The sequence below is a fragment of the Oculina patagonica genome, chromosome 8 (assembly GCF_052425735.1).
Source record: "Oculina patagonica isolate OP01 chromosome 8, crgOcupat, whole genome shotgun sequence".
NCBI lineage: Eukaryota > Metazoa > Cnidaria > Anthozoa > Scleractinia > Oculinidae > Oculina > Oculina patagonica.
The window spans coordinates 25,142,524-25,156,088 of NC_135765.1; the positions used below are offsets into that span (position 1 = coordinate 25,142,524).

General features: G+C 39.6%; 2 protein-coding genes across 2 annotated transcripts; both read left to right on the top strand.

The window, feature by feature from the left end:
* Window positions 1-5,507, top strand: LOC144663344 (uncharacterized). The gene is made up of 6 exons (XM_078524249.1): window positions 1-835; window positions 1,542-1,588; window positions 1,933-1,977; window positions 3,251-3,313; window positions 3,618-3,767; window positions 4,834-5,507. Exons 1-6 carry the CDS (start codon window positions 531-533, stop codon window positions 5,310-5,312), a joined length of 1,089 nt encoding a protein of 362 aa, XP_078380375.1. The 5' UTR covers window positions 1-530; the 3' UTR covers window positions 5,313-5,507.
* A 1,252-nt stretch (window positions 5,508-6,759) lies between these two features.
* On the top strand, window positions 6,760-12,741 carry LOC144663341 (uncharacterized). The gene is made up of 6 exons (XM_078524247.1): window positions 6,760-7,205; window positions 7,824-7,870; window positions 8,017-8,079; window positions 8,526-8,588; window positions 8,875-9,024; window positions 10,878-12,741. The coding sequence occupies exons 1-6, from the start codon at window positions 6,892-6,894 to the stop codon at window positions 11,351-11,353; spliced, it is 1,113 nt and encodes a 370-aa protein (XP_078380373.1). The 5' UTR covers window positions 6,760-6,891; the 3' UTR covers window positions 11,354-12,741.
* Window positions 12,742-13,565: the final 824 nt, after the last annotated feature.

Here is a 13,565-nt window from a genome sequence, read left to right on the forward strand (position 1 = left end):
TGTGAAAAATAAGGGTCCGCAATGCGTGCACTGATATCACAAATTAATACGTGACTACAAGTGATGTTCGTTATCTCTCGTTCGTGTCTTCTGGCACGTTATAAGCATTAAAGTATTGTAATATTATCGTTTTGGCCACGCAAAAGGTGACCCTTATTCAGACGTTTTGGCCCAAACCTAGTGCCAAATGAAAAAGCTTATGTTTAATAAAACCATATAATTGGCATAGTGTAGACCAACACTATCATAAGCGAAATAGTAAATATTACTTCGTTGATTTTCATCAGCACTTTTAGCATGCAATAGCTTACAATTTTTTATGTCAAGAAAAAACAGACGGAGGTACTTGTCGGGACTTATCTGTAAATGAAATCGAATCCAACTAAAAGGAATACGTTCAACCCATAACATGGGTTGTTCTACCCGTCTGGGCAACAGTTCAAGAAGACGGAGCATTGTTTCGGTCTGATGTAAATTGTATCACATATTTTGATTCCCCAAGGCTAGCGTTTTAAATCCTCTTAGCTAAAATGGAGCAAGAATCAAGTAAGGAACGGAAACCAGCGAATCGTTCCGTGTCCGAGCGATTTCGTTGTTTCGTGTACTTCGTGGCCATCGCGTGCATACTCACGTGTATTGTCGTTCTCTTCGTTTCACTTGTGTCGATGGAAAGGCGACTTGCTTTAATTGAGAGCAAGGTCAGAGAGATTTCTGAAGAATTAAAACATGGCCCGTCCGTGAAAGAATCGCTCATCTCGGAAAGACATAAGCGAAGTGCTAACCCGACAACCAGTTTGTCAGACCTTACTAAGAGACTTATCGCCCTGGAAACCAGGTAAAGCATATATTTTATAGTTTAAGTTAAGTCATCAGTCAAAGTACTTCACGCAGTAACATTCGTATTTTTTCGGTGTAAATAAGGCTACAATAAGCAAGAGTAAATAGAGCCTGAGTTTTTAGGGCGAGCGTGAGAGAATAGCTATTGTTCTCTAATGTACCAAGATGAAATCGAAACTTTGACATTATCTCCAAGCAACTCGCCAGCATTATTTTGATGATCAAATGGCCTTCACTCCGTCACATACCTGAAAATCAATAGAACAGAAATATACTTTCGTACTTACGTACACCTACCGTGCTTTCATTTTTAAAGGATTTAATGAAAAATTTAAATTTCACAATCACGTACTGTGGTGTCAAATTAACAACCACTGATGCCAAATCCCCGCTCCCTGAATACATCAACGAGTCCGGCAGAAACCCGGAGTATGCCCCCGGGGTGAGGGTAGTATCTTCATGTCTCTTTTAGATTGATGTATTAAATTTTAAATTGCCTCTTCGTCTGTTTACTTTAATTCTATAAGTGATTGACCGACAAGGAAGATATTGTACGATCCTGTTTCAAATAATCGGATATTAAGCAACGTGAGGTAACATGTTCGGCGCTGACTATTTCCGACTTCACTACTAAATGCGAAGGCTTGACCATAAAACAAAGTTTGTTTCTGCTGATTTATAAAGTCTTTGTTTTAATTTCACAGAACAGTGAACCTTTCCAGAGATTTGCGTATGAAGTCTTCTCTTCGAGGTCAGTAAACTGAGTTATTTCATTTAACCTTATATTATATCACACCATATCATGGTTACGAGAAACTCGGTAATAATCACATATGTATTTACCTATCATGTTGAAAATATGGCAAAAATGTAACTAGGAGAATATTCTAAGTTTATACGCTGTTTATACGTACAGAAAGGATAAATCTTAGATCACGCCGATTATAGGGCTATCTGTATTATAGAGCAGATCTGTCCAGGATTGAACGGTGATGAAATGCACGTTTCTCATGACAGGCATCACAAAGTATAAGTAATACCTAAATTGATAATTAAGTTAAAATAAATATATTGACTGTATGTAATCTTGTTTAGGTCGAGACGGGAGAGACGGCATGCCAGGACCCCCCGGACCTGCTGGTAATCAATAAGCTTCTGCTTATCCCTATTTTGGCAGTGGGAGGTGGGGGTGGTTGGGGTGGGGGCTATATCCTATAGTGGACTTTGCGGGGAGGTTCCACCCGAAAAGGGGTACGTATACTTTTTTCATGCTGAAGGTTGTATAAAAGGGCAGGGATTTTACGAGTTTTGGTATACAAAATGGTAGGGAAAACTTGCAATTAGGTAGTAAAAGGACATTTCAAAATATCTCGAATGGACCCACCGAAAATCACCGGGTAAGGAAAAGAGTAAGGATTTAGCAACGAGGCGGAGCCTCCCCACCCTATATCCAGGTTCTGCTAGGGCCTTTCTCTGTTGGTTGGTTTGTCTTATTTGGTTTGTGATGTTTTGTTGCAATGATGCTCTTCTTGTTTAACTAACGGGAAGCAGTTACCTAATACACGATACACAATATTCCATGAAGCGAAGCGACCCCTGTACCTACGGTATCCAGATTATCAACCGGATTTCAATATAGAGATAAGAGTGTACACTGCATAACTTAGCAAAAAAAAAAAGAAAGAAAAAGCAAGTAACCCATTTTCTGAGATTTTTATCAATTAGAAGACTGTAAAGATTGGATGCACGTCAGTTGTCAGTTTAAGGTCAGTTCAAGGTTTGGTCAGTTCCAGGGGGAGGGAAGAACTCCCTTTGTTACACGACTGAAAAAGGGGTCATAGCGTTGCCGGGCAACCGAATGTGCGTAGTAGCTATCGAATGGTTGCTAAGGGCACAGTGAATAGCTTGACAAAGTCATTGTCTAGTTCGCATGTTTTTGTCTTGACCGTGCACAAAACACAATAGCTATTTGCATTTTGTTTGTTCTTTTGAAGTTTGCCGGACATCACAACAACAAACAGTGATAACGGTGTCCAGTCTGGCAAAAGTAGGGCTTGCGAATTATACCAATTCAAAATAACTCCAATGATTCTGAAATGATTTACCATTTTTTGGTTGTTAAATTTCAACCGTGACCAATTTTTCGCTTGGTATTCCACGCCCCCAAAACATTCTCAGTGACGTGAAACATCAGGTGCCGGAGAAATCAGTGGCGTGAAACATCAAACGCAAACACCGCCACTGTCCTCATTAATAAAAGTTCACCAAAACACACCAAAATCTGTCAATTATGAAGTAATATGGAAATGTCAAATAACACAGTCAAACATGAAGTACTTATATATTAAACAATACGTGCGTTCAATCCTGGACATAAGTGTGAAATTACGCTGAAAATGTTATTAAATTTTAGGACGGGACGGTAGAGATGGAAGGGAAGGACCCGCGGGACCAAGGGGACTTACGGGAGCAAAAGGTATTCTGTAGCATTTTTTTCATTTATGTTAAAGATGCAAACTTTTCAAGATTTTTCATAGTCATTGGTTGCGGCTTACAAATACACCAGCCCGCACTGCACGATCAAACTAGTGAAAGCACATACGTTGGAACAATGTATCCTGTCACATACATATTTTGCTTCACAAATATTCTAATTAACTTTTCCTTATTTCCGGCAATCCTTTTTAATTTTTTAATCGAGTTACTGCTTCACTTTGAGCAGATTTATGATACAAGCCAAAACTACACCATTTCCAATCTTCTTTATTTGTACATAATAGGTGATGTTGGTCGAACCGGAAGTACTGGACCCAAGGGACCTTCTGGGCCTCAAGGAGCAAAAGGACCAGAAGGACAGGGGCTGTCAGGTGTGAGTTACAACCGCTGGGGACGAACAAATTGCTCCGGAGATGCCACTGTAGTGTACACAGGTAAAGAGAGGAGGCACATATAATTTTAATCTAAATAAAACTAGTGTTAACATACATCAAAGACCTGTGTCAGTTAGCAGTTTGTTTGACGAGGTCTACATGGAATGGGACATTGCCGAGTTACACTTTGCCTCTGTTTCAAAACGAGTGTAAGTGCGAACCATATGAAAACGAGTTTCACCTACAGGTCCATTTTCATGCAAATCAAAGTCATTTTCATTTGAATGGTTTCGCACGTAGACTCGTTTTGAAACAGGGCAAAGGATAACCAGGAAATAGCCTATTGCATTCCCCTCTCCACTTAGAAAATAAGATGGGAAATTATTCCTTTCTCAGCGTATCTGCCTCGCATAACAATGGGAGCCTGTGCGTAAGTTTTAGACTCATCTGTAATCGACCCCTCTCCACTCTGTGTCTACATGGTCCTCTCTGTCGTTCAGTCACTGTCAATGGTCAATCAGGGAGTTGAAGATTCTCTGAAGATATTTACTGTCCTCAGTAGCGCATAAAACAAAACGAGACGATGAGCGATATTTAAATGATTTCCGAAATGAGCTTCATGGACAAAGTAATTTAATCATTTAGAGGGAGCTGTTCATATTTTTTGAGTATGCACATGCAAACCCAATTTTCCTTTCTAATTAAAAACGGTCGTTCACATGGTATTCAGACATGTAATCGAAAGCGTGGATTTGCCATCCCATATGAGAAAGAACCCATACAAGAGACCAATCTTGGCCAGGCTCTAACTTTTGCCGACCCCTGAAAGATACCAAAATACTAAAAATACTAAATATTTGTATTTGTCTACGTTTGCAACCCTAACCGAGGCATTTGAGGACGAGCATACCCGTGGGTCTGGTTCACAATAGCTTCTGATTGTACGTATCATTTTCCTCACACGTGAAAAAGTGATACGCGCCATTTGATTAGTTTACATCGGTTTGCAAACGAAAATTTACTTAGCGGCTCTTCAGTGAGTAAAACTCAGAACGTATATAATAAACAGCAATCTGGTTTAGGTTACATTTTTTTAAATCGATCTTGTCCTTTTCTGTTTTTACAGGAGTTATGGGCGGTGGATACTACACTCACATTGGTGGCGGCACTAACTATGTTTGTCTCACCAACAATCCCATATATGACAAGTACGAAAGTGGGTGGCAGGGCAGAGCAGCAATATATGGAACCGAGTACCAAACATCATTCCCAGGGTTTAGAAGAGGCAACCTTCACCAACATGATGCACCGTGTGCTGTGTGTTATGTCAGATCTCGTGGCTCCCAAATGATGATCCCTGGAACCAACAAGTGTCCTTCGGGTTGGACCAGAGAGTATTATGGGTATCTGATGACGTCTCATTACGGCCACGCCCATCAAAGTGAATTTGTTTGCGTCGATGTAGATGCAGAGGTTGTGCCAGGGAGCCACAGAGACACAGATGGAGCTTTGCTGTACATAGTAGAGGGAAACTGTGACCATGCCTTACCGTGCAAGCCGTACATTCATGGCTATGAACTGACGTGTGTTGTTTGTACTAAATAGACTGACTCATCAACAAGTGAGCAACTATAGCATTAACCTACAAGAATGCTGAAAAGTCGATAGCAATGAGTTGGCAAAAATGTTGTTTTGTAATAACCAGATTTAAAATGCAACTTGAAACTGTTTTACTTAGTTTTCAGAAAGAAGCCGTAGAGTGACGTATAGACTTCAATTTTCTTTATATCTTACTGTCGTACACGTTCAATGCTCGATTCAGTTATGCATGTTATTAAGCGTAAGATATAGAACGAAATAAAGGTTGTGTTGGGTTGGTTATTTTTTTTTTCAATAACTCCATTAAAGGACTGTGTCACGGCTGAGTTATTTAAGTTTGTTTTTTAAGTTTTGCCAAATACTTGCTATGAAACTTAATGTTTGAAAGAAATTACTCCTATGGATCCAAATTACAAAACCATAGCTTCATTGCAACCAAATGTGTCTCCTTGGCGTTATAATTTTATAGTTACCAGCAAACGAGACTAACTTTGAAAACATTTCAGCCCAACAATATTTCTAAAACCCTTATTGCAATCTCTTGTAATCTTCAATCTTCCATCCATACCTTCTTCGTATTTGCTGTGTTATTGAAATGTTCCTTTACTGTATTAAGAAGTCATTTTTATATTTCGCCGAATTTGATGGTCATTTCCGATGCCTAAATTTAGCCAAAATCAGTGACACAGTCCTTTTAAATGTTTGTGACATTCAGTTTTAGGTTAGAATTATCCCAATTTGTCATATCATTCCAATACAAGATAAACTTTTTATTCCCTTAAAAAACTGGCACATAAAAACATTTTCCCCAAAATTATTTCGTTGACCTGCTGAGCAGGGAAAAATATCTTGCAGAAGCAGTGTTTCGGAAGCCTTTTCCCTTCCCCGAAAAAATCCTTCCTCGACAGATGTTGTGAGTGTGAGCAAACGAGGAAACATCAAAGAAAACGAATTGCTTGGCTGATTAAAAAAAGGTTCTTGAAAATGGAAACTATTTGCTACGGTATCTCACTTTGCTATGCCAAACAGGCAAAATAATCACACGTTTTTTTGGCCGTAAAAAGGTCCGCAATAGGTACAAATAAGCAACTGGTACGTGACTACCAGTACTGTATATAATCTCTTGTTTGTGTCTTCTGGCACGTTATGAACATTTAAGCAGCTTAATAATATAGTTGTGGCCATACAAAAGGTGACCCTCATTCAGAATTTTTGGCTCCAACCCAGTTCCAACAGTAAATGAAATAGCTTATGTTTAATAAAACCATGTATTTGGCATAATGCAGACCAACACTATCACAAGCGAAATAGTAAATATAACATCGTTGTTTTTTTAAGCACTTTGAGTATGCAAAAGTTTATAATGTTTTATGTAAAGAAGAATAGACGGAAGGGATTAAATGGGACTTACCTGTAAATGAAATCAAAACCAACTAAAATGAGCACGTTTACTCTTCGTAATAAGGGCTGTCGTGCACGTTCGGGCAACATTTCAGGAAGACGGAGCATCACTTCGGTCGGATTCAAATTGTTCCACAAATTTTAATACACCAGAAAGCTTGCGTCTTGAATTCACCTAGCTAAAATGGAGCAAGAATCAAGTAAGGAGCAGAAAGAAACGAATCGTTTGACGTCTGAGCGATTTCGTTTTGTTGTGTTCTTCGTGGCAATTGCGTTCGTGATTTCGTGTAGTGTCGTCGTGTTCGTTTCACTGGTGTCGATCGAAAGGCGACTTGCTTTGGTTAAAAGCGAGCTCAGTGAGATTTCCAAAGAATTGAGAAGCGTTCGGTCCGAGATTGACGCAGAGAAATCCCTCAGCGCCGAAAGACACAAGCGAAGTGCTAACCCGACAACCAGTTTGTCAGAAATTACAAAGAGACTCGCTGCATTAGAAACTAGGTAAGACACGCATTTGGTATCTCAGATATGTTAAAGTTCTATTAGGTCATAAATATGAAACTTCTAGCTTATACGCTATCAAAAATGCATTTATCGCAACATAAACTTCACTAGCTGGCATGCAAGAGCGGGTGCACGTTTTAAGTGACTTTGAAGGTAGCGCGCGGGGAATAATGATTGTTGTCCGGAAAGTTTTGTAAGTATGTTATACCTTTGATAACTGATTGCTTTTCCGTTATCTGACCGAGACCGCGGTTTTTCAGTCAGGATTTTGTTACCAAGCAACGCGAAGTGACGTACATGTATGTGCATTTTGTGCGTGCGCTGTTTTGTGACGAGGATTTTCCCTGTATTAGCTTAATATTTCCACTATAGTTGTTCGCCTATTTATTCTCTTCTTTCGTCTCACGAGTCTCACATGTTTTTTTTTGCTCACTCAATTCACTCTCTCTTCATGGCGGTCAGACCGGTCTAAACCGGTTTTCCGGCCGACGTCTCTTAACCGTCACGCAACTGTCACGCCGCACACATTTCCGTCCAGACAGTTTATTTCCGACTTGACAACAACAAGGGAAGCTCTTTCCGTCAATTAATGAAGACTTTGTTTTAATTTTACAGAACAGTAAATCTGTCTAAAGATTTGCGAATGAAGACTTCGCTTCGAGGTCAGTAAACAGTAGTCTTACCAGCTGTTATTTGGAGCGTCACGCAATGCTTTTCGTTGCGTGACGAGTCGAAACATCGGCTGCAAAAGAGAGTGGTAAATAAACAGTTGTGTAGACAAATATTAATTGTATGTAATCTCATTTAGGTCGAGACGGGAGAGACGGCATGCAAGGACCCCCCGGAAAACCAGGAACCCCCGGACCTGCTGGTAATTAACAAATTCAGACGTATTCCAATCTAGACTTAGCTTGTTTGTTTGTTAGTATGTCTTATTGTTTTGTTTTAGTTTTGCTTTGTTTGTTGTTGATTTTATACTCTGCGGGACTGGCTATGGGAGGAGGGGAGGAGTGAGTAGGGGGGGGGGGGATCCTTCTTTTCTTGCAAGCCCTACAAATAGTGAAAAAGAAAAGACACTATATAATAAATATAGATAACAAAGACAATAAGTAAGTAACTCATTTTTTGGAGATTCGATTTAATGGCTTTCTGAGCATATACAAGAGAGGATGACCTAAAAATAGGTTTTCCTCGTATACAGGCCTGCTCCCATGATGTTATTTCTTGAAATAAAGTTTATTTTTCAGTCCACAACATGGCTATTTTAAGAACGCTGTTCCACAAGGGTGAAATAACTGAAAATTTACATATTTTCAGGACGTGACGGTAGAGATGGAAGGGCAGGACCCGCGGGGCCAAGAGGACTTACGGGACCAAAAGGTATTTTGAAGCAAGTGTTGATGAGATGTAAAAAGAGAAAAAAAAATTATGATCAAGCGAACTTTCCTGGATTTTATCCTACTCTTTTACTACGGCCCACGAATATATTCGCTATATAGGCAAGCTCAAAAAAAGAAAGCAAACACTTTGGAACTGTCTATTCATTCGAATGCTTAATTAACGCTTTCTTTCTTCCAGGGAACCCTTCTATTTACTATCTCAAGATTGACGTGATTTTCGATGCAAACGCAGCATTACGTTGAAGTTTCTTTATTCTTAACAACAGGTGATGTTGGTCGAACCGGAAGTACTGGACCTAAGGGACCTTCTGGGCCTCAAGGAGCAAAAGGACCAGAAGGACAGGGGCTGTCAGGTGTGAGTTACAACCGCTGGGGACGAACAAATTGCTCCGGAGATGCCACTGTAGTGTACACAGGTAAAGAAAGAGGACGAACATGTGCCCAAATAAAACTTATGTTTATAAACGCTAAAATAAGACCTATACAGTAATCAGTTTGTCTGACGAGGTCGGAGAGTTGAATTCTTCTCCCTTTTTTCCTATTAGGAAATAGGAAAGGTAATCAGATCTTTCTCAACGGATCTGCCTAAAGCCCTTGCCAGACGGCAGTACAAGTGGACGCAAGTAGTCGTAAGTTGAACTTGCATACTGACTTGCGTTTGCTGGCCAAACGGACACGCAAGTTTAGTCGCAAGTGCACGCAAGTTTGCAAAAATCCATTTAAAATGCTACGCGCTGCAATTAAGTATTTAAAATAAACTACAAAAATTGCGTTGACTTGCGTTTGGTGGCCAAACGGTGAAAAACTTACGTTGACTTAAGTGCAAATTTGATCTTGACGAAAGTGAACGCAAGTGTACGCAAGTCAACGCAAGTGCACGCAAGTCCTGGCCAAACGGAGATGCAAGTGGATGCAAGTTTTCAACTTGTGTTTACTTGCGTTGCCGTTTGGTCAGGGCTTAAGTCTAGATCTTAAATCCATCTGTTACCGTCCACTCTCCACTTTCATGTTTTACTCGTCCAGTCTTTCAATTTCTTGATTTTGTTGCCCATGCATCAGGTCTCAGCAGCGTATAACAAACATTAATCGAGTTCGCTCTGGTAAACAGTTAAGCTTGGACGCGGCCTTGGCCATGGCCATCCCAAGACTTGCTGTTATATGGTTAACGATGTTTTCCACTGCGCTGTGGAAAGGGTTCCTGGCGTGCGGTGTTGTATCTCATGACTCAGGTCTTTCTGGCTTTTTTACTTAGCCCACTGCTGCTATTTTTCCTGTTACTAATATATTAGTTCAGCACACGACCGCACAAGCATTAAGCTAAAAACCTGATCGTGTTAACCTTCGGACGTACAAGCAAACTCATACTCCCACCATCGTAAAAGGAGGGGGGGGGGGGCGTAGCGAAATTATTTTGCTCTCAGAAGAAAGCCCGTAGCTTACTCTATAAGATGGCATAATTTTAATTGGCTGCGACGTCATATGACGTCACATGACGTCATTAGAGCCGCCATCTTGGATTTCAACATTTTCTTAGAAAGTCACAAAATAACGGAAATTGATGCAAAATCAAGTCAGAATGCTTATGGAATGTTAAAATAAACAAATCGTGCAATTCTGTTTAAAAAAACTGGAAAAAGTAAAGAAAAATGTTAAAAATGACGATTTTTAGCAAGACCTGCCTGTATTTATGACGTTGCCATGTCAACGTCAAATATCATGGACACATGGTTGACATATCAAAATTTCGGCAAAGGATGAATGAACAGCTACTGAAAGTTTCAGTACTGTAGAGTAAATCGTTTTCTCAAAATTTGGAAAAAACCTTATGGGGGGGGGGGGGGGGGTGGCATCCACCCTCCCTTGTACGTCCGAGGGCTAAATAAAGGATGTGATGATGATGATTATGATGATGATGATGATGATGATGATGATGGTGACGATGATGATGTGGCAAGGGTTCCTGACATGCAGTGTTGTCTCTGAAGACTTAGGTCTTTCTGGTCTTTTTTCTTAGACAACTGTTTCCGGTTGTGTTCAGGCTATCCACTTTTGGTTACGTAGGCACTTCCCTGCTAAGATCGTCCACGAAATCAAGGTTCTTTACGGTGGTGTTAATTGCCCGCTTGATTCCTGTTTATTTTGTTACTGACGTCCTTCTCGTGACCCAGTCAATCAGTACTAGCTTGAAACAAAAATCCAGACATTACTGAGCTAACAGGCATTACTGATTGTTTACATTTTTGATTTTGTCCTTTACCGTTGTTTGCAGGAGTGATGGGCGGTGGATACTACACTCACATTGGTGGCGGCACCAACTACGTTTGTCTCACCAACAAACCCATATATGGCAAGTACGACAGTGGATGGCAGGGCACAGCAGCAATATATGGTACCGAGTACCAAACTTCCTTCTCTGGCTTTAAGAATAATCTATACCAGCACGATGCACCATGCGCTGTGTGCTACGTTAAATCACGTGGCTCTCAAATGATGATCCCTGGAACCAATAGGTGTCCGTCAGGTTGGACAAGAGAGTATTATGGGTATCTGATGACCTCTCATTGCGACCACGCTCATCAAACTGAATTTGTGTGCGTCGATGTAGATGCAGAGGTTGTGCCTGGGACCCACAAGGACACAAATGGAGCTTTGTTGTACACAGTACAGGGTGATTGTAACCATGGCATACCGTGCAAGCCGTACATCAATGGCTATGAGCTGACGTGTGTTGTTTGTACCAAATAGTCAACCAGGTGGGCGGGGAGGAAACTTCCTTTGTTACACGAGTCAAAAATGCGGCATAGCGGTGCCGGGCAACGGGGCGTGCGTAGTAGCTATCGAATGGTTGCTAAGGGCATAGTGAATACCTTGGCAAAGTTCATTGTTTAATTCACATGTTTTGGTCTTGACAGTGCCCAAAACACAATAGCTATTTGCATTTTGCTTGCTCCATTGAAGTTTGCCCGACATCAAATCATCAAACAGCGGTAACGGTGACCAGTCTGGCAAAGTAAGGCTTGAAAATTATACTTATTAAAATAACTTCAGATTCTGAAATGATTAACCATTTTTTGGTTGTTTAATGTCAACCGTGACAAATAATTTTCGTTTGTTTCTCCACACCGCTAAAACATTCTCAGTGACGTAAAACATCAGGTGAGAAATCTGGCTGAAAATGCAAATAAACATCTCGGCGGCGCGAAACATCAATCACAAAAACCGCCACTGTTCACATTTCATACGCATGCAGTCATTGATATTTCAATCTTTCTGAGAATAATAAAACTTTGGGTGGCGTCTTTCTTAGCAAGGGCTTGATTGACACAGACTTGCACCGTTTCCCGGCACCGCTATGCCGTCAAAGAAAAGTGCCGACTTTCTTCCCACCCCCCCCCCCCACCCCCACCTGTAGTCACATTAGCTAAAGGTGTCCAACTATAACTTACAAGAGTGAAGTGTCGTTAGAAATCATTTGAAACAATGCGACTCTCTGTTATTCAATTCACAAATACAGGTTTTGATTGTCTTTGAATAAGTAACTTGTAGATCACATGAAAAAAGAAATACATCGCTCATTGGAAACACTGTCTTTGTAATTCACAATAACTAGAATATTAGAATAGTTTTGAATACGGTTTTACACCCTCGCCCTATTTAGATTTAAGTAGAGAAAATCCCAATAGAAAAGCATAAGTGAAACTCACAAGTAACCACAAACTTTAGATTGAAACAAGTGGATATGACAAGATCTCTAGATGTGACAGACTTTGTAATGTTTGTGGCCTTAATGTTGAAGATGAGACTAATTTTTTATTTCAATGTCAAATATATTCATATGTTAGATACGAATGTTTCCTTAAAATATACAAATCATAAATTACAATTTTAAGATAAATTATGCAACTAATGAACTCCACTTATTATTATTTTAACAGGCAGTTAGTACAGCACATATCCTGCTGTATTGATATGCGCGACAAATTATTGTCAAATGCTTAATTATTGTTTATTTGTTTTTCTCTTTGTTGTTTGTTATTGTTTGTAAAGCGTTTTTCTTTTTAATTACCTTATACTTTTGCAATGCTAGCCGTAATGTTTATAACCATTCAAATAAAGCTCGTGTTGTTGTTGTTGTTGGAAAGTGTCCAATATTGAGCCGTAGAGTAACATATATAGCTATATAATTGTTAAATATACTTCACTCAACAGAATAAAGATTGTGTAAGTTTGTCATAGAGCATCATAACTTGTACTCACTTCCTAGCTAGCCTTTTGTTTGTGGATCTCTTGTCGAATGCCATGGCAAAATCGCAGGAAAAATGTCTGAGAAATACGTCAAGCGCCGTTAGCTTTAAATTTCCTTCGAACCTTTCGTCTATAATTGCATTTAAAGAGCCATTTTTTAATTTATAGGAACCAATTTTACCTCCAGCAAATTTACTACAAGGTTCTTATTTGGTAGGGAAGAAATGATTATAGAAAGACTGAAGCAGTGATACAGTTCTGACATATTACAAATGTCTTTCAAGGTATTAAAATCCATGACTGGAAAAAATATTTTCATGTAGCTGTTTTTCTGTCTAAAAAACAATATGTACCTAAACTTCCTCTTTTGTCATATGCATCAATAGGCGCGGGATTTTACTATATTGCAAACGATTTGATTCGCTTTTACCTTTGATCAATTAGAGGAGAGTCGCGCGCATAATTTGCTGGGTCCAAAGTCCAAGACTGAAGCTTGTCAGTGACGCAATTCCAGATAAATGTGTTTCAGGGTATTAAACTCCTTGACTGCAAAAATTATTTTCATAATACAGTTTTTCTGTTTAAAAAATATGAACCTAAGTAGGTAGGTAGGTAGTAAATTTATTCAAACACGGTAAATTCATCAGAAATATACAATAATATAATGCTAAAGGTAATAAATACAATACAAATAACTAAACAATACTAAACT